The sequence below is a fragment of the Primulina eburnea genome, chromosome 13, assembly GCF_022965805.1.
Source record: "Primulina eburnea isolate SZY01 chromosome 13, ASM2296580v1, whole genome shotgun sequence".
Taxonomy (NCBI): Eukaryota; Viridiplantae; Streptophyta; class Magnoliopsida; order Lamiales; family Gesneriaceae; genus Primulina; species Primulina eburnea.
Genome location: NC_133113.1, coordinates 34,523,406 through 34,543,000, shown reverse-complemented (window position 1 = coordinate 34,543,000; position 19,595 = coordinate 34,523,406). Strand labels below are relative to the sequence as shown.

Sequence of the window (19,595 nt, the reverse complement as noted above, 5' to 3'; positions counted from 1 at the left end):
ATAAATTTGTGTATACAAAAATTTACTTAAATGAATGATATTGTAAATAATTGGGTCAATTAATTTCCACTCCAGTTTATACAATTAATCAAACAAAATGAAGCTTGGCTGCCGTTTAAGTAGCAATTTTCAAGTTCAAGATTTATGAATGAAAACTAGAACTGCAAATTATTATTATTATTATCATTATTATTATTATTATTATTATTATTAGGTCTCTTATAAGACGGTCTCACGAATCTTTATTTGTGAGACGAGTCAATCCTACCGATATTCACAATAAAAATAATAGTCTTAACATAAAAAATAATATTGTTTTATGGATGATCCAAACAAGATATATGTCTAACAAAATATGACCCGTGAGACTGTTTTACACAAATTTTAGGACGATATGATTGGTCAGATTGAATGCTCACAGGATAAATCACTAAGTAATACAATAGTCTAAAATTGATGTATAATAGACTGGACTTAGTTTATAGCTAAAAATAATTACTAATTACTGATGTCAAGAGAAGTTGAGAAAATCGCATTTGTTAAACGCGCTAACAGCTAATTCCATGGCCACCCTCGTCTCCTGTAAACTTCCATGGCCTTTCTCCCTTAGATTTTCCTTTGAATTTACAGCATCTCTTTTCAAGTTTTTCTCAACCCGTATCATTGATTTGCTAGATTCATTGCATTACTTGTTGCAAATATCCTGCTTCAAATTTATTTCCTCAATTGAAATCCCATTTAATTCACTCATTTTTTGTCTAATTTCCGGTAGTCTTGTTCAATAGCTATATATTATTCTTTCACACGGCTTTAATTTCGCTGCGTTTTCAAGGTTCTCGGCGTTTGAATCTTCGCTTCTTCTTTTTTTTGCGCTTTTCAAATTCCGGAAATTGGAAGAGAATGGATGATGTGAAAGATAAAATGAAGGGCTTGATGAAGAAAGTCAACAATCCTTTTTCATCTTCAAATTCTAGCAAATTCAAAGGCCACGGTAGAGTTTTGGGCTCTTCTTCAGGTCCCGATCAAGTTTTATCATCATCTCTGTCTAGTTCCAAGGCTTTACCTCAAAAGACGAATAATATTTCTGAACCTTTACCACGTAAGGTAAGCAATAGTTCTGAGCAGAGACTAGAGAATAAGAAGCCTGAAATATTGGCGAATGAGAATAGGGACGAGAAGGATGGTAATGGGTTTGATCCATTTAATTCATTGATCACTTCTGGGAGAAGGAATCCGCACGGGTATTCTTTGAAAGTGTTTGAATGTCCTGTTTGTAGCAAAGTGTATAGCTCAGAAGAGGAGGTTTCTGCTCATGTTGAATCTTGTTTGAGCGGTTCAGATTTGAGTAATGAGAATGGCGGCGAAGAATTGGTGGGCGGTGAAACCCGGCTGCAGGATTGTGTGAGTGCATATGTATCTGGGAAGCCGAATGATAGTTCGATGGAGGTGGTGATGAGACTTTTCAAGAATGTGGTGGTTGATCCGCAAAATGCAAAGTTTAGGAAGATAAGGTTGGGGAATCCTAAGATAAAGGAGGCGATAGGGGATGTTCCGGGAGGGATTGAATTGTTGGAATGCATTGGGTTTGAGTTGAAAGAAGAAGGTGAGGAGACGTGGCTTACGATGGAAGTTCCTTCCGAGTATCAGCTTGGTTTAGTCAAGAAAGCTATATCTTTGCTGGATCCTAAGAAGGATGAGGAGTTACCATCCACTGCTTCTGCTAAGATCGAGGAAGACCTTCAGCCGCAGAAGGTCGATAGACAGGTGTAACTCCAATTGATCATGTATTATGTTTCACATTTTAATGACATTTGCTTAATTTATTTTGTAAAATATTGTGTCAGCTGCCTTTGCTTTTCGGTACAGCATATATCATGAGAATTTTGTGTCTTTTTCTTTGTGATCGTTGTTAAGGATCGTAACTGTGCAAGCCCGGGAATTACTGATAGTGCTCACTTATACAGACAGATGAAGAATGCAATAGCGAAGGAAATCTAACTTGTTGTTTATCAGAAGTTGGCAATCCTTTGTGTTATATGGAGTGTATATGCATGTAGATATCGATAATTTATCAACAAACAGACAAGATCTTGATTTCAGTTGCATCGTTCATAATCTTTTTAGCATTTAGGAGGATCGTATGGTTTCACTCAGAAGCTATGAAAGAAGAGCAGATTATGTGATACATACATATACCTAAGAGCATCATTTGATAAACTTTATTGGATGACCTAGTAAGAACTGAAAGAAAAGCTTCTGAAGGGATGGAATAGCAGCTTCTGAAGGGATTGAATGAGCTGCATTTTCTTTGAAATTTTTCTCTCTTGTTTGCTGACTCGGGAAAAAATACTTATATTTTGATGCCTGCTATCTGAAAGAAACATCTTTTCTACTATCATAAGATTCACTTGCTATTAGTGAATTTTGCAGCAAGTGAATTTTACGGGTTCTTGTTACAATAAGCTAATGGCAAACAAACTCTCATGCTCATACACAGCACGTTAACATGAATTATTTAATTTAAATGCACTATATTGTTAATAATTATCATCAGTTGAATGAATTGTAGCTAAGAACAAGATGCTACAACTTCAATTGGCTTCTGTGTCGAGTTACATGTTTGCTTGTTATTGTATTAAACATGTTTTGCTTTTTAATGGTCCTAATGCTACCTATTGATGTGGCACCAGGTGGATTAGATGCTATTGTATCAAAAATATATGCATGTATACTTAGTCGAATAATCAATGACACTATCTAATTTAAATGGATCTTGATCATCTGTTCGGAATCTTCTTTCATTGAATACTAATTAGAAAGCTTTTCCTATGTTAAAATCATTTGCATGGTTTTGGTTGCTTTATATTTCTATGAATATCCATAGTTCGGATTGTATTAAAAACCTTATCTGGTCAAACATATGGCAGCATCAATTTATGTCACATTAAGACATTAGTCTCTTCTTTATTCATGCTTTTGAGGAAAGAGTTCTCATTACTGAGATGGATGAATCTTTAAGTGCTTATTAAATTTTAATTTTAGAGCTAAATTTAGGATGTTTCCAACTTTATTCTTCTATAACTGGCTGCATGATATTGCATCGGTAATTTCTCTTCCCTTGTCTCCGGTAATATGTCACACAACTTTAAGAAATCTGCTCTTACCAGTTCTCTGTGTTATTATGTAATTAGGTCCGAGTGTTCTTTTCTGTCCCTGAGAGTGTAGCCGCAGAAATTGAGCTCCCTGATTCATTTTACAACCTTTCGGCTTTGGAATTGAAAAGGGAAGCAGAGATGCGGAAGAAGAAATTGGAAGATTCAAAGCTTTTGATCCCTAAATCATACAGGGAAAAGCAGGCAAAAGCCGCAAAAAGACGGTATAAGAGAACTGTCATTAGAATACAATTTCCTGATGGAGTGGTACTTCAAGCCATTTTTTCTCCATCAGAACTTACTGGCGCTCTGTATGAGGTTAGTCCTCTGATATTGTCGTGTTATGTACATGAATCTTAAAAGTTAATTCTTGGTTTTCGAATCTGTTATTCCCTACACATGAATTTCTTTATGAGATGTTTGAACTTTCCGGGTATATAAAATTTAGTTTGATATGATTAACTCACAGGCCTATATCTGAAATCACTGTATTCTTGTAATTAATGTTGTAATAATACCTGTTGATTTTATAGACGAAAATAAATAGGAGCGTGATGTATGATTTTGACCTCAAATTATCAAGTCTGGTTGTTCTAAGATGAAGGTATTGCCTTTCGCAAATTTATTTCGGTTAATAAACAAACAACACGTGGTTGCACTATTTGTTGTCTGCTTGTAATATACGTTATCTTATATTACCGACATTTGTTTTTACACTAGTTTGTGAGCTCTGCACTGAAAGAACCAAGCTTAGAATTCGAGCTGCTACACCCAGTTTTGGTTAAACGGCGGGTAATACCACATTTTTCGCCGGCAGGAGAGAGAACCGTTACACTTGAAGATGAAGATTTGGTTCCTGCGGTCCTTGTCAAGTTCAGACCCATCGAGACAGACGCCATCGTGTTCACAGGTCTCTGCGATGAACTCCTCGAACAAATGGAGCCCCTTGTGCCCGATTCAGCCGTCCCCCCGTTGTAATCTCTACAAATTTCTCCGTTTAAGAAACCAAGATCATCCTTTTTTTTGGTCTTCCGATATTTTTAACTCCACGGTTTTCAATTATTTTGATGATCAATGCGGGTGTAACAAATCTAAATTGTAATACGAATAAAGAGGTTTTTGTATTAATATATCGATTAATTAGATCTTTCAGATTTTTGGCCAACAAGCGATTCGGAAAAAAGGCCAGCTTGACATTGTTTAAGAAAAATAACTTCATGGTCGAGAGAGAGTTCTGGGATTGGGCAATGATTTGAATTTTGAAGAAATGAAGGGGTACAATGAAATTAGGATCTGATGAAGGTGAGTGCATGCAAGTGGAGCTAGTTTGGTTTGCGGGGCATGACAGATGACGAGTGAATGGAATCCAGCTATCTTTATTCACATCCCCGCAACCTCGTGTCTCGCGAAATCTTACTCCCACTCCCCAACCCGTCACGCTGATATATGGAACCCCACGGGGTCAAAATCATAATTTTTTCAGTCCAAGTCCGAACCTTCATTCGTCATCGTCGATGTTACGAATCATCAACCAAACACATAAAGAAAAGGAAAAAAAATAATCTTGACCGTCGGATTTCTGACACACCCAACTCCCTCTTGTTTTTGTGGTATTTTAACTCCTCTTGTTTTTGTGTACGTATGTAATGTTATACTCAAAATGGTACGAATACAGTAACTTCAGAATAAATGTGTGTTGTTACACTTCACACTCACTCTGTAATTAAGTGTACCAAGCTTGGGTGTTGGCATTGCGATTTCCTTCCTCAAAAGCATGCCACTCCCCCTTGCTTTTTCTTTGTCTAAAGCTATTTTCTTGGTGCCGTTCTCTTTGGGGTCTTGTGATAGGGGTAAAAGATTCGATTTTTGGAGTTCAAGAGGAAGAACTACGGGGAAGCGGTTCATGGGTTTATTGCTTCTTGTTCTTCTCTTTCTGTTTTCTGCTTCTTCTGCTGATGAAGGTTTGTGCTTTTTCTTTCTTAACTTGCTTGCGTAAACTGCGTTCTATGTTTTTTTCCTTCATTTGGTTTCGTTTTGCTGATTTTTTAGTTCTCTTGTCCTTTGCGTATCGCTTATCCTTGAATGCCACTCTTATTCCTTAGTCATTGGTTGTCGTTTGGCATTTTTGTTCTGAGAAATATTGTCCTGTATTCATTTAACTAACTTTAGTTTAGTATGATTTTGGTGGGAGTTACGCTACAGTTAGTTTATTTATGACTCTATTAGGGTATTGTGCATTTATGCACTGCTAATTATAGAAATTTGTACATGTGGAATTTCTTGGAAAAGTTTACTTTTTCTATGGACATTTTTCTCGAATAAAAACCTCCAATGTGTCCTGGTCAGATTTGAATTTTTTTTTTCTATTGCTAAACAGCTCAGATTGTTTTCTGTTTAGACATATAAAGTGCATTATAGCTTTAAATAAATTTGGGCAGAATTATTTCTCCCAGTTCGATCCTATTCATGTCAGTTTCGGAGTCATTTTGTCATTTTTTTATATATTAAAAGCTCATATGTCAGCAAGTGACAAATCGCTGACAGTGCAGTTCCATATTTTAATAGATGAATCTGCATTTGTGTTTCATTTTATGCACATGGGATACGTCCATATGTTTGATGTTTCTTTCCTGTACAGCAGTGCAGGTGCTTTCATGTATCTTTTTTTTGTACACATACTGCGGCAATAATTGAAGTATCAAAATAGTGAGGCAATCTGGGATGTTGCCCATGATATTTGTTGAAATTTCATAGCAAATGTCTGTTAATATTTTGCATTTTTCCTTCTGAAAAGGATGGCATGCTTGATCCTAGTGTGGTGAACTTTCTAGGGGTTATGAAGTTTCTTGTGCAAAATTATATCACTGCCCGCAATTGGAGTGAGAACATTATGTGAGTTTGAAGATTGGTCGATAATGACATGACCAGTTTCGTGAAAAATCTCAAGGATACAAGTCATTTATTTGATGAAAAATCAGTTAAAGAAATCAATTGAATCGAGTATTTTACACCATGGATAAAGCACCAGCTAGTTTATGTCTTAAAGTTGATCGCGGATATAAGAACACATTGCTTTAATCGGAGGATATATCTTGGACACTTTGTCTGTGCCATATATGAAGAAGATGGTGTCATTGTGTGCTAAGTATGTTTCTGTGAAGAAATGCAGTTTGGAAGAGATTTCTAGTTTCAGCCTTGAGTCCTTTTAACCATTCTAATCTTATGCATTAGAATGAATTGACTCGGAGTTTTCTTGGAAAATGTTGGCTGTGATAATTGTTGATATTACGAGATGGATAATAGATTTCCGGATGTTGTTTCTTCCTCTGTTCTTCTACTCTGGCGCACTGGTTCTGTCATTAAAATTGCATTTCCGTAATTCCAACTTGTTTGTAATTAAGCATCGAGCTCGGCCTTAGATGCTGCAATCTTGTCTTTTTAATCATTATTTTTTGTTAGTGAATAAATTCTTACCACACTTGCAAAGTTTTTTACTTGACAAAATAATTTTTTCTTGAATTTTCTATTTCCCTTCATATATATTTAATGTACAATAAAGAATGTATGGTCTTATTCATGGGACTGATAGCATATACATCTGTTTTGAAAAGAATTTGAATGATCTGCTTAATGATATTGCATCTCAAGGCAAGTTTTTTGGTATTTTATGCTGTGGTACTTTTTCCAACTCAAATTGGCTGATCATTTGAAACATCTCAAATCTTATACTTTCAAGCTCAACTCAAGATTCAAGATAAACTGGTTCCACGCTTGCCTCCAGTGACGGAATCAATATCTCGACCAAAGGGTTGAAACTTAAAAAATAAAGATTTTTTCAAACATGGTGGTCAAATCACATTTACCACTGATGTTTTCTTAGAAAAATATACTCGACTACAGGAAAATTGTGCAGTGCTATGGATGGGGAGATTGCTAGCTTTTCCTTTTTCCGCCAGCACTTCCCTCAGTTGATTATTTTAGTCCATTGTCTTTGTCTCTAGCCAAGTTCGTTATGTCTTTATTTCTTATCTTCAGGGGCTTTCATTGGCGTGAATATCGGCACAGCGCTATCTGACATGCCAAATCCAACTCAAGTGGTGGCCCTTTTGAAGGTTCAGCAAATCCGCCACATCAGGCTTTATGATGCTGACCGAGCCATGCTACTGGCACTTGCGAACACTGGAATTCGGGTCACCATATCCGTGCCCAATGACGAGCTTTTAGGCATTGGGCAATCTAACGCCAGTGCAGCAAATTGGGTTTCTCGCAATGTTCTTGCACATGTCCCTGCCACCAATATCACTGGAATAGCTGTTGGATCTGAAGTCCTTTCCACTCTACCAAATTCAGCTCCAATCCTAGTCTCTGCCATTAAATTTATCTACTCTGCACTTGTAGCCTCTAATCTTGATTCCCAAATCAAAGTTTCTACTCCACATTCTTCTTCTATAATCCTCGATTCATTTCCTCCCTCCCAAGCTTTCTTTAACCGTAGCTGGGACCCTGTCATGGTCCCATTGCTGAAGTTTCTACAGTCGTCAGGATCGTATCTTATGCTTAATGTTTATCCATATTATGATTACATGCAATCCAATGGTGTGATTCCATTGGATTATGCTCTGTTTCGTCCTCTTTCTCCTACCAAGGAAGCCGTAGATCCTAACACACTTTTACATTACACCAATGTCTTTGATGCAGTTGTTGATGCAGCATATTTTGCGATGTCTTATCAAAACTTTACGAACATCCCAATTGTAGTGACTGAAACTGGTTGGCCTTCCAAAGGCGACTCTTCTGAGCCAGATGCCACTCTCGAAAATGCCAATACTTACAACAGTAACCTCATCAGACATGTTCTTAACTCGACGGGTACCCCAAAGCATCCTGGGATTGCAGTTAGCTCGTACATTTATGAACTTTACAATGAAGATCTTCGAGCTGGGCCAATTTCGGAGAAAAACTGGGGGCTCTTCGATGGAAATGGGGTTCCTGTTTATGCTCTCCACTTGACCGGTTCGGGAACAGTTTTGGCAAATGATACTACGAATCAGACATTTTGTGTTGCAAAGGAAGGTGCTGATCCGAAGATGATACAGGCAGCGTTAGATTGGGCTTGTGGTCCTGGAAAAGTTGATTGCTCTATTCTTGTGCAAGGGCAACCATGCTATGAACCAGATACAGTTGTGGGGCATGCATCATATGCTTTCAATGCGTATTATCACAGAATGGCTATGACTGATGGAACATGTAACTTCAATGGAGTAGCCATCATCTCTACCACTAATCCAAGTATGCGACCAAAACTTTTTCTCATGTTAAACTTCAACATATTATATTGATAAAAACACGAATAAATTCCCGTTAGTTAGTTACTATTGACACTGATTTTTTGTATATGTTTTCTGGTGCAGGCCATGGCTCTTGCATTTATCCGGGAAGGTATAAAATGATTCTTCCTCCAAAGAAATGCCAAATGTGATATGCTTCTACTGAGTTTTTTCTCAACATGTCAATCTTTTTCTTGCAGCGGCGGAAGAAATGGAACCTTTGTGAATGGCACCGCTCTTGTTCCTACCAATTCCACGGCATCTGGTTGCCATTCACAACATTTTCGTCAAGAAAATATTTATATTCGTGTTATAACCGTTTGCTTTGTACTCTGGTGTGCCGTATATTTGTAGTGGTATTTAGAATCCTGTCATGGTATTTTTGTAGTTCAACTTAATTATTGCCTAGAGACAGTTGGTTTTGTCTTCATTTGACAGTAACAGCTCACCCATTTTTGTTCACTCCGCGAATTTAAGGGTGGGCAACAGGTGGGCAACATCGAGTGGGAAATGGTTGGATGACAAGTAAAAGTCAACTGATTCCTTAATTTGTGCAAACAATTCAAGTTGTTCATTTAAATTGATTGATGCAACTATCTCTTGGTTCAAATGTAATGTAAGTTCTCGTTGAACTTTCTCTAAATATAAGGATGATGCTTTTGCATATATTTTTGGATCGTGATATCTCCTTATGCTCTGTCGAAAACGATATGATTTAAATTTAAGATTCGATAATGGCATTGTATGTAGGATCTTTCCCTTGATAACCAAGTCAACGATGATGGGAGTACGTTGCACTGATAGTTGAACACTTGTAGTTCTTATCGAAATAAATGATAGTAGCCGATCCTTTGCTACTTGATCACAGAATAGACTCGCATGTTCTATGCTTGGCCAAATTCGAGTTCATATCATGCAAGTTATAATCAGACTTTACTACTAATCATACCCTTGTAATAAAACAATGTAAAAAAACAAACATATAAAAGAGTTTATTCAGCAGTTTTATAAGATAAAATTCGAACGGCAAGAACCACATGCAAATCCTTACAAGATAAAATTCGAATGGCAAGAACCACAAACAAATCCTTCGGAACCCACAAGCGTCAGCTGTGAGCCAGCATGTTCATTACAATATGGCTTATTACAAAAACTACATTTTGGAAGCTTGAGCCAACAATCCAAGCACAAAGAATCCACACAAGCTGCTTCTTCCAGTTCATCAATACCGTTGAAGCAAATTCCGCATTCTTTGCATCTCGGAATGCAAAGATCACATCCCCGACATTTCTTCCCACAGACGAGTCGAGGGCAGTCGAAAACCATTCTTACTTCATCGCATATTGGACATACTTCCACATCGATTGAATGATCAGTATCTTCGTGCAAAAGGGTGGGGAGTTTCTTGTGATAAAAGATCTTCGATTGGTTTGGTCTCGATTTAAGGTTTGGGTTGATTAGCTCTTGAAGAGTTTTGAGTTCTTGTTTCTTGATGTCATAGATGCCATTGATTCTGAGGCAGTTTAGATTGGGATTTGTTTGTGTGAGGAATCTTATTGCTGTGATGATTCCTTCTGTTGATAAGTTTGTGCAGGATGGTACATAAAGCTGCAAAAATAAACTTTTGAGTGATACAAAAATATATGTATAAGGAGCATATGATATAAAATATAGAAGGGGAAGGTTAAGGATTCAATCCCTTCAAAATAAATTAATAGCACACGAAAAATAGTTGAAAAATCTATGTTTGGGTAAAATCACTTCATGTTTCATGCATTCGGTGATGTGTTGACATGAGACTAAAGCTAAATAATGAGAAAGACAAGCCTTATGAAATCAATAATGGAGACAACATATAAAATAACTCCGGACCAAAGGCTAAACCTTGCTGATACAAGAATTTTGTGCCACAACCCTCAACAACCCATCATCTGTAATCTTCACGCAGTTCAATAGAGCCAGAACTTGCAACCGTCCTTTCGCTTTCAACGCTATTCTCATAAGAATGTCATCTGAAATACGAAAATTCAAAGGCCGGTCCACAACGAGTTGCATCCATGGTAATATGTCGTTGTTTATGGCATCTCCAAGTGATCTGCAGACTTGGGACATGGACAAAAGTTCAAACAGAGGAAGATAAGTTAAAACAAAGAAGATTGCTTCATGGGGGGATGATCTTTGTTCTAAACAATTGCTCTGTCCAATGTTCTCTTCCATTCGTATGATTTCTGGGTTCTTGGTTGCTTGATTGGAAATTTATTAGGGGTTGAATTCAAAGATTTGATTCCACAAAAGGAATTTAAGCAAGTATTAGGAACAGAACGAAGATGACAGGGGAAGTTGAACGCAAGATATTATCGTGGAAGTTTCATAGATTTATATGGGATGTAGCGATTGTGGATGGGAGTATGGCGGCATATTAAAACCTGTATTATCCATTAGTAACAAGAAAATCAGACCCTTCATTTTCTTGGTCGAAGTTACTTGCGTACCCTTCAATTTGTATAGAGCAAATGAGAAAATGCCCCTACAGGAGGAGCTTGATGCTAATATTCAACGCAAGCATCTCATTGAGCAAATTCTCGAACGAATGTTCACCAGAAACAATAAATACAAGATTAATATGCCAATTAATACACAAAAAATCAAGGTGCAAATTCGTTTCTTCCATGGAAGACATCATGTATCAATCTGTATGATTCTCAAGTTTCAAGAATCGTAAAAAAACGAGTCGGGAATGAACAATTCATCTTCGTGCGTCGATGTCCAAAGGCTCCACAGCAGTCTTGAAGAGAAGAACATAGAATTTATCTATTGAGAAATACAAAAATCCTCCCAAGGAATGCGTCACATATGAACCAAAGCTCGTTCCGACGATGCAATGCCAAGCTGGACCATATGTAGAGTCAAAATCCTGCAAACCCGCACAAGCTCATTATGTAAGCTAGCTTGTCGCATGAATTAAGCATAAGACAGCTCGATTGATGTTCAAAAAATTCAAGATAGAGATCAGGTTAGTTGAAATTTACAATTGAACCCCGAGCACTCAAAGATTGAAGTTTGTTTCTGGGGTGCCATCACAGACTTAAATGGTAGAACTTGCAAGATTAATGTTTTCATATTATTACTTCTTCAATCGATTAGATATTAGTCTGATTACAGAAATTTCACGTGCCAAAGAAGGACGGAGGCTGAAAAAAAAAGGTGAGAAATTGAACAATAATTAGGGACTAACTATTCGTGCTCGAAAATTAATTTTGACTCAAAAACGTAAACCCAGTTCATCTGGGTGTTAATTGAACTATATTTTCATCAATTTTTTGTGTTCAAGAAAATTGATTCCATAACTATATGGATCAAGAAACCAACGGAAAACGAACAAACACATACAAGTAACAAATTCCATTAATTCAAGAAACGCTTCCTGTACTATGTAAAACTGTAAACAATACACACCACTCTCCTTTGGACCAGGTCTTAATTGAGAAAGCCAACAGAGGAATTTTATCGAACTCCCTTTGCTCCAAAAAGTAAAATAATCTTCAAAAATTGATGGCATCCATTTTTAACGCATCAGCAAGGAAAAGAGAAGTGTATCATCACCTTCTTGAGTGCAAGGGCGAGGCGTTTACTATCAGGCTTTCCTGAAGGCATGGATTCAAGATTATTTCTTGCTGTTTTAAAGGCGTGATTTTGCAAAGATATGGGCATGTCCGAAGCCCTCAGGCGTATATTCATGCACGCATTTTGCTGTTTCTGATCAATGCCTTTTTTCTTCTGAATCAAACTGTTCAAGAATCTGCTTCTTCTTTCTAATTCCACCTCTGCTCCCTCCATCTCACTCACTGTGCAGCTGCTTTCTCCATTTATTGTGGTTTTATACATGTATCTTGTGATGTATGGCAAAATAAAAGTGTCTGCTTGTGCTCCCAATGGGTAGAACATGTGAGTGATTAGACAAATGACCAACAGTTAAATTCATCTTATCGATAAATTTTTTGAACGAGTTTGCACAAAATTTATCCACCTATTTTTCTTTGATTAGATTAGTATCAATATTTTTTTTGAACGAATTCAAACATAGTTTATTAATGTAATTTACTTGACCAGCTTAGTTTGTAGTTTGTTGACTATCACGTTAGCACGAACATGTTTTAATCTCCAAAAAACAACAGATATCAACGTCACTAAAAAAAAATAGCTTGCGGGTGGGGATGGGAGCCGGGCATAGGCTGGAAGACTAATATTATGGCTCTCGAGGCACTTTTAAGATTTGTTTTTATATTCCTTTTCTAAGCTCAAGAAACTCTAGCAATATTTAATTTTAAATTTATCAAAGGCTTAAAATCTAGTGAGTTTTCAAATTTAAAGTTGAAACTTCCATTAATGTCTCATTGGGTTTTAGCTACAAGTATTAATAATATATACGATTTTTAGCCCGATTTAAATTTCACAGGAGGGTTAGCCTTCGATTTAACGATAAGGCGAAATTTAGCTCTTTGGTTATTCGTGCTTCTGACATATATTGTTATTGATTGGGTGAGTTTATTTGTAGCTTTTGGATAATTTTTAATGTATTGTGGATACACCTTTTTTTACGATGATGAAATTCATGATCGTTGTCTTTTGGTGTGATCGTACTGATAGATGATGTGTGACATGATCATCCGATATAAGCGTTAATATGAAAAATCAAACTCTTAAACATCAGTTAAATATTCACATTCTATATCAACTCGAATACCATCTGAATAGAAGTACCAATTCTTCCTTGCATAACCTATTGACTTGTCAAAATTGAAAAATAATAAAAACGATGTTTTTATTAAATAGATAAAATTGTATGTGAATCTCAAATTAATCAAAATATTTAATATTGCATATGTGTATATTTTAAAAAAAATGAAATTTTATATTTACATTACGCGAAGAGAAAATCAAGAAGCACAAGGAGAGACGTGTCGGGGGAGACAAAAGCAACGACAATCACGCGCAAAACAATAATCATAATAAATCCATGCCTGAAGCTGCTTTTTCCCTCTCAAATTTCTCTCTCTTTTGAACCAAAGTTTGTCTATTGAATATCGAAAATTCTTTACTTTTCAACTCATATTTGATGGAGGATTTTTTTTTTTTTTAAAAAAAAAAAGAATGATGTAGGACGGACAAGAAATTAGAATAGAAAAAATAATTAATTTTTTTTAAAAAAAAATCTTTAAATGGAAAGATGGTATTTATAAATTTATTGTTTTACAATATAATGTAATAAAAAGAAATAATTGTTTCCAACTTAATTATCTACCCATTCCTCCAACAGAGGGGGCCGTCATTGCCATTCCTTGGCTCTGTTTTTCAACATTTCCATGCCATCCTGTAAACAATATCACAAGTAAAATTATTAATAAGACACAGATCCAGTACGTTCTTAAACAAATTTTTTAATTAATTTGTATAACAAAATATCCAAAATGGTTGAAATTTAAATCTACTAAAATAATTCAAAGTTTTTATACACTTTTTCACAATATACGATTTTCGTCATGCTCGACTAAATTTTTGTCAGTTGTTATGAATAAAAATATATGTATACACAAAAAATTTGAAATAATTAGTTACCTAGAGACATGTCGAATCCACGATGTTGAAGCTCACGATATTCTTGACACAGCGCGCACGACTCACAGCAGCAGTGGACGAGGAAATCGTTGCATGGGCTCTCCGGCAGCAAATACTGCTTTCTCAACTTGGACCGATAGAAGCACGAGTATATGCAGCAACACCCCGTCACAAAGCCAATGAGACCATATAGCCCTCCACTCATTCCACAGCCTAAACTTGGGGGAAGAGATTTATATATATTACAATTATATATTTAATTCCCACTATAAAATTTATATAATGATAACTTAATAATTGTAATTTATTTAGAAAATACTAGCAAAAAATTTCCTTAAATAATTTAGTTTATTTACTTACTAGGGGATCCTTTGTCTACAATCTCAGCAACCTGTCCAAATGTTATACATGGACACCAACATGTCATGCAACCTGAAACAAAAAAAAAAAAAAAATCCATAATTACTATTAAATAATGCACGTGCTTTACTTTTTTGAATTTAACATAAGACAGTATTATAAATACAAGTTATATTATATTATATACACGAATCCTTCTACTAATTTGTTACATATCAAAATTAAATGATAACTTACAACTATTAACATCGGAGCAGCAGTCACATAGACCGGTGGACCATTGCCCAGGAATACCGCTGCTGTGGGCGTTTAGCGGCGACGGTGAACTCCCCATCGGTTGGATGTTTTCTAGAAATGGATAGCTACTTGGAGATTGGACTGGTATTCCCATCACCGATTGTGGTTGGTCGTAACTTGGCGGTGCTGACGGTGGTGGCTGAGCTTTTGCATCGTAATAATTCATTTTGTCGAAAGAATTAATTATAACCTAGATTTAATGATAATGAAATTTGTTGAGAGGCACAAGATTTTGTTTATATAGACTTCATTTATATTAATCAACGCGGTTAATATATATATATATATATATATATATATATATATATATATATATATATATATATATATAAATTACAAGTCCATTGATTTATTTAATTACGTGTGAAATAGAATTAGTCAAGATTGATAGATTCATATATCCTACACGCATTTTGAATTCAAAACAGTCAAATGTATAAAAAGATGAGTTTGAGTAATTAATTTGTTTTGGATATTGAAAATTCAAACAATAAATTAAACACCTGATCTTTTTTCCACCACCAAAACACAACATTTACTTGCGTATAACTACTAGAAGAACATATGTTTTGAATTTAATTTAGTAATCCGAAATTCGAAAAGTAAAATTTCAAACTTAGTTTGGGAACAAATTTCTAGTCCATATTAGTTGAGTTCCTACAGTATAAATAATATTATAATGGAATTCATGATACAGGATGGATCAGTCATGCACGTAACCTTTTGAATCTCTAGAGACTAATATTTTATTTTTCACTTTATGTTGAGTTCCTTTTCCATTTCAATTGCTAGACCGGCGGTTTTATTTTCTTTTTGTTAAATTTATTATATCATTTTAAATTTATAATTATATAAAATTCTATTGTCAGGGAGTGCAAACAAAACATTAAAATTTGTTTCAGAAAGAGGATTTATCTCCGATTTCCTCTTAAAAAAACTCTAAACATAATTAATTCATCTTCATATAAATTAAATTTTATCTTTTTTCCTTTTTCGAATGTGTTCAGTATGTAAGAAAAACCAATAGATAAAAGAAAAAAACAGCTCACAAAATCCAAAAGACAAATTAGTTTATTTATGTAACTCGAAATGAGTAGGTCTCTTGCGAGACGATCTCACGAATCTTTATCTGTAAAACGGGTTAACCCTAGCGATATTCACAATAAAAAATAATATTCTTAGCATAAAAAGTAATATTTTTTCATAAATAACCCAAATAAGAGATCCGTCTCACAAAATAATACCCTTGAGATCGTTTCACACAAATTGTTGTCATCCGAAATACCCTTCCTTTTGTTTTATCCCCCTATTTCTTTTCTTTTTTTACATGAAAAATTCAATTTATGTTAAAAAAATAATTAATAATCATAAAGTTTTTAGTTTTTCAATTTTCATTTCAATTTTTTTTTAACATGAGTTCTTATAAAAAAAAAATTGATTTGACACACACACACACATAAAAACATGTATTGCACGTGGAAGCGATTTTATTTGAGATAAAATTAGTTAATATAATAAATAAAAATGAAAATTTATTGTTTGTTATTTGTCTTTTTATCTTAAGTTCTTAGTTAATACAAATATTCTCATTATGAAAATAACGATTTTCTGTATAATCTAGTTGATCGAGACTTTTCAGCACAATAATGTATAACAAATGAATATCTTTAAACACAATATTATTGCAAGTTTATATGTCAAATTTTAATAACAAATACGAATATCGTCCGACAGAAATCAATATATTACAAATCTACTTCAAGAACACTTTTTAATCAACTTTAACAAAAAGCTGAATAAATTAAATTGAAATTAAAATAAAAAAGATGAAACAAATGCAATATAAATAATTTAAACTGAAATACTAAATAAACAAATATTAGAATCTCGATTAATGCACGTATCATTTAATCTCATATAAGCAATCCTTTCGAATGTTTCAAAGAAAAATTGATTTCACATGCATATATACATATATATAATACAGCTCATTGACGTCCCATTCCTCCTTCAACGTATGGAGCCGCCGTTGGCATTCCTTGGTTGTATTTTTCAACACTTCCTTGCCATCCTACACCATTTTCAACGTCTTTATTAATAAAAACATACAAACGTCGCTAAAACTGTAGATTGTATTATATGTCGACTTTTTCCCAAGAAAAAATTGACATACGTACATACCTAGATGCATGTCGAATCCACGGCTTTTGAGCTCGCGATATTCTTGACACAACGCGCACCACTCGCAGCAAAAATGGACAAGACAATCACCGCAAGGAGTCTCCGGCAGCACGTACTGGGCTCGCATCTTTGATCGGTAGAAGCACGAGTATATACAGGAACATCCCGTGGCCAACCCAATTACAGCATATAGTGCTCCATTCATTCCGCATGCTGCACCAAATTTTTCATAAAATTTTGTTTTATATTTCCCCTCTACAAATCTGTAGATAGAATGTACTTACATACATATTTTGGTAGAGAACTCGAATTCTAAGTTAGCCCGAAAGTTGCGCGATATTTTTGAGTTCTACATGGATCGGGTGTAGAATTTGAAACACATTGGTAAAATTATAGAAGGGTTACTCAAAAAATTTAAATGTATACACTTACAAGAAGATCCTCGGTCTAAGATATCAGCAACTTGGCCAAATGTTATGCATGGACACCAAAAAGTAATGCAACCTACAAAAAAATACTATATAATTAGTAAATAGAATTAAAATTAAATTTAAAAAGCAAATCAAATAATCATTGGGTACAAGTTAAATTTATAAATACATACATTAACGTGTATTATAAACGAAAAATATTGACCTACAATTGTTGATATCGGAGAAGCAATCGCAGAGACCAGTAGACCACGGTCCTGGCGCGATGCCACCATGAACATTTAGCATTGCCGATGGAGGGCGCTGTGGTTGGATGTTACTGATAAATTGATAGTTAGAAGATTGGATCGGTACTCCCATATCCGGTGGTGGAGGTGGCGGCGGTCGTGGAGGTGAGGTTGTTAGAGATTTTGTATGATCCATGATTTCACAATGAATGGTCCAAAGCAAAAAACAAAAATCACAGGAACATTAAAGTAAATGTGCAATGCAAGGCTAAAAGTTCGACGTTTGGTAGTTAAATAGTTATAATGACCAAGTCAAGCGAAAGATTGATACATTGGTGGTACACTTGGCTGGAATTATTAATATTGAGTTGGCCTACAAATTCGTTCATCCTCGGGTTTTTACACGTAGCTGGAATTATTAATATCGAGTCATGCGCTGCTTTCTTGAATCCAGGGGGGCAAACACAAGAAGTTGAGAGAGTTTTCACCACAAGTTCCGTGAATAGTACACAGCTTGCCACCCTAAAAGCCATTGTCTTGACCCGAAATCAAAACTATAAAGCCTAAGATTTCCATCATCATCAAGACTCAATTTTCTCAACATTGTCACGTCAAAATCCATCGCACAATAAATAGAATTCTGACCATATACCAAAATCCCATACTCATCCAAACTTTGAAAAGAAAAATTACCAAGATTAGTCCAGTAAAATATCATTAGTTACTCACCAAAAAGAGCTTCCTCGAATCAAACATGAACTTACCATTTTTCGATATAAGAACAGTCCCATTAATATTTTGACCAGGAAGAATCGTATCAGACGGAAAATAAAAACTTTGAAAATCACCATAAACAAGACTCCCAGTAGAAAGCAACGAAAGCCCACTCCCATTCACACGGTCAACAGCCCGAAAGGGCCAGGAGTTCCTCCTATCAGTTGAAGAATTCACCAGCAGCATCTCACGGGAGGAAGATATGATCAAAGAACCGGAAGCGGAAACAGAAGAAAAGATATTAGCGGAGCAAACGACAGCGTCTTGTGAGACGTGTTAGAACCATACTGAGAACATGTAGAGGTTTTGGGAGCTGGGGAGAGGTAGAAAACCAGAGGCGAAGGTGGAAATCGGGGAGATTATGATTTGGTTTTGGGTCGGAAGCCATGGAGAGTCGGAGACTGAAAATGATGAGATTTTCTTTTGCGGAACTATGGAAGAAGATAAGTGGAGAAACGAAAGGAAGACGAGGAAAAAGTAGCAGACATTGTAAGACATAAATGAATAATAATTCATTGAAAATGGATAAACAGTTGAAAATTTTGAAATGCAAGTAAGCTTTCACAATTCGAAGAAGAAGATTTCTTCTTTCGAGGCAGTCGTTTTTTTCCCGCTGTGATTCTGTGGTATAGAGACCAGACTGGACTGGCCATTTTGACTGTAAAATAAAATGCATGTAGCGCCGGTGGAGGTCAACCGTTCGTCCGGATCGATCCAAGTGAATCGGGCTATATTAATTTGCCCGATCGGGGTTCTTTTTCCAATTACATAGAGTGGGTTTTCTGCTATTACTCGGTTCAAACCTGGTCGCAGTTAAAAATATTTTAAAACTAAAGTCAAGAACCAAATCACCTTTTTGCATTATCCAGTTGGCAAGTTATTAGGGCACCCACAATAGTAGGTATTTCTTGTGCCATGTCATCAAAATAACTCCAAATACTCAATATTCACCATTGGAGCGTCTAGGAATTTGTAACAGGGTATTTCATTTTTTTTTTAATTTCTTCAAGCCAGCGTGAGTTCACGCTGACTTGACATGCGTGCGTGCATTGTACTCGCGCGTCAGACCCATGTAGTGAACAATTAAATGGAATCATTGGTCGAATTTGGTCGACCAGAACAAAACATTGGTCGACCATACCACATTGGTCGACCAAAACAATTGGTGACCAAGTGGTCGACCAATTGGTGGTGACCAATTGTTTTGGTCGACCAAAACAATTGGTCACC

At 35.6% G+C, this 19,595-nt stretch overlaps 7 protein-coding genes across 9 annotated transcripts; 2 read left to right on the top strand and 5 right to left on the bottom strand.

Annotated features, from left to right (window-relative positions):
• The first annotated feature begins 900 nt into the window (after positions 1 to 900).
• Positions 901 to 1,770, top strand: LOC140810525 (plant UBX domain-containing protein 2-like). Its single transcript, XM_073168361.1, has one exon. The coding sequence runs from the start codon at positions 901 to 903 to the stop codon at positions 1,768 to 1,770; it is 870 nt and encodes a 289-aa protein (XP_073024462.1).
• Positions 1,771 to 3,192: 1,422 nt separating this feature from the next.
• Positions 3,193 to 8,931, top strand: LOC140808974 (glucan endo-1,3-beta-glucosidase 3-like). Of its 2 annotated transcripts, XM_073166393.1 has the most exons (5): positions 3,193 to 3,470; positions 5,001 to 5,113; positions 7,188 to 8,441; positions 8,564 to 8,591; positions 8,680 to 8,931. In XM_073166393.1, the coding sequence occupies exons 1-5, from the start codon at positions 3,412 to 3,414 to the stop codon at positions 8,831 to 8,833; spliced, it is 1,608 nt and encodes a 535-aa protein (XP_073022494.1). In that variant the 5' UTR covers positions 3,193 to 3,411; the 3' UTR covers positions 8,834 to 8,931. The 2 variants fall into 2 exon arrangements, with proteins under 2 accessions (XP_073022494.1, XP_073022493.1); XM_073166392.1 differs by lacking the exon at positions 3,193 to 3,470 and having other exon boundaries at positions 4,143 to 5,113.
• Positions 8,932 to 9,450: 519 nt separating this feature from the next.
• On the bottom strand, positions 9,451 to 10,696 carry LOC140808981 (F-box protein SKIP28-like). Its single transcript, XM_073166405.1, has 2 exons — positions 10,364 to 10,696; positions 9,451 to 10,087 (listed from the first exon to the last, which is right to left on the bottom strand). Exons 1-2 carry the CDS (start codon positions 10,694 to 10,696, stop codon positions 9,527 to 9,529), a joined length of 894 nt encoding a protein of 297 aa, XP_073022506.1. The 3' UTR covers positions 9,451 to 9,526.
• Positions 10,686 to 12,420, bottom strand: LOC140808987 (dynein light chain 1, cytoplasmic). Its single transcript, XM_073166413.1, has 2 exons — positions 12,083 to 12,420; positions 10,686 to 11,393 (listed from the first exon to the last, which is right to left on the bottom strand). The coding sequence occupies exons 1-2, from the start codon at positions 12,362 to 12,364 to the stop codon at positions 11,226 to 11,228; spliced, it is 450 nt and encodes a 149-aa protein (XP_073022514.1). The 5' UTR covers positions 12,365 to 12,420; the 3' UTR covers positions 10,686 to 11,225.
• Positions 12,421 to 13,684: 1,264 nt separating this feature from the next.
• Positions 13,685 to 14,940, bottom strand: LOC140808984 (protein PLANT CADMIUM RESISTANCE 2-like). Its single transcript, XM_073166410.1, has 4 exons — positions 14,693 to 14,940; positions 14,456 to 14,527; positions 14,096 to 14,308; positions 13,685 to 13,850 (listed from the first exon to the last, which is right to left on the bottom strand). Exons 1-4 carry the CDS (start codon positions 14,916 to 14,918, stop codon positions 13,774 to 13,776), a joined length of 588 nt encoding a protein of 195 aa, XP_073022511.1. The 5' UTR covers positions 14,919 to 14,940; the 3' UTR covers positions 13,685 to 13,773.
• Positions 14,941 to 16,637: 1,697 nt separating this feature from the next.
• LOC140808986 (protein PLANT CADMIUM RESISTANCE 2-like) lies at positions 16,638 to 18,988 on the bottom strand. Of its 2 annotated transcripts, none has more exons than XM_073166411.1 (4): positions 17,574 to 18,988; positions 17,366 to 17,437; positions 16,934 to 17,146; positions 16,638 to 16,823 (listed from the first exon to the last, which is right to left on the bottom strand). In XM_073166411.1, the coding sequence occupies exons 1-4, from the start codon at positions 17,785 to 17,787 to the stop codon at positions 16,741 to 16,743; spliced, it is 582 nt and encodes a 193-aa protein (XP_073022512.1). In that variant the 5' UTR covers positions 17,788 to 18,988; the 3' UTR covers positions 16,638 to 16,740. The 2 variants fall into 2 exon arrangements, with proteins under 2 accessions (XP_073022512.1, XP_073022513.1); XM_073166412.1 differs by having other exon boundaries at positions 17,570 to 17,705.
• On the bottom strand, positions 18,076 to 18,551 carry LOC140810522 (uncharacterized). The gene is made up of 2 exons (XM_073168360.1): positions 18,321 to 18,551; positions 18,076 to 18,231 (listed from the first exon to the last, which is right to left on the bottom strand). The coding sequence occupies exons 1-2, from the start codon at positions 18,549 to 18,551 to the stop codon at positions 18,076 to 18,078; spliced, it is 387 nt and encodes a 128-aa protein (XP_073024461.1).
• Positions 18,989 to 19,595: the final 607 nt, after the last annotated feature.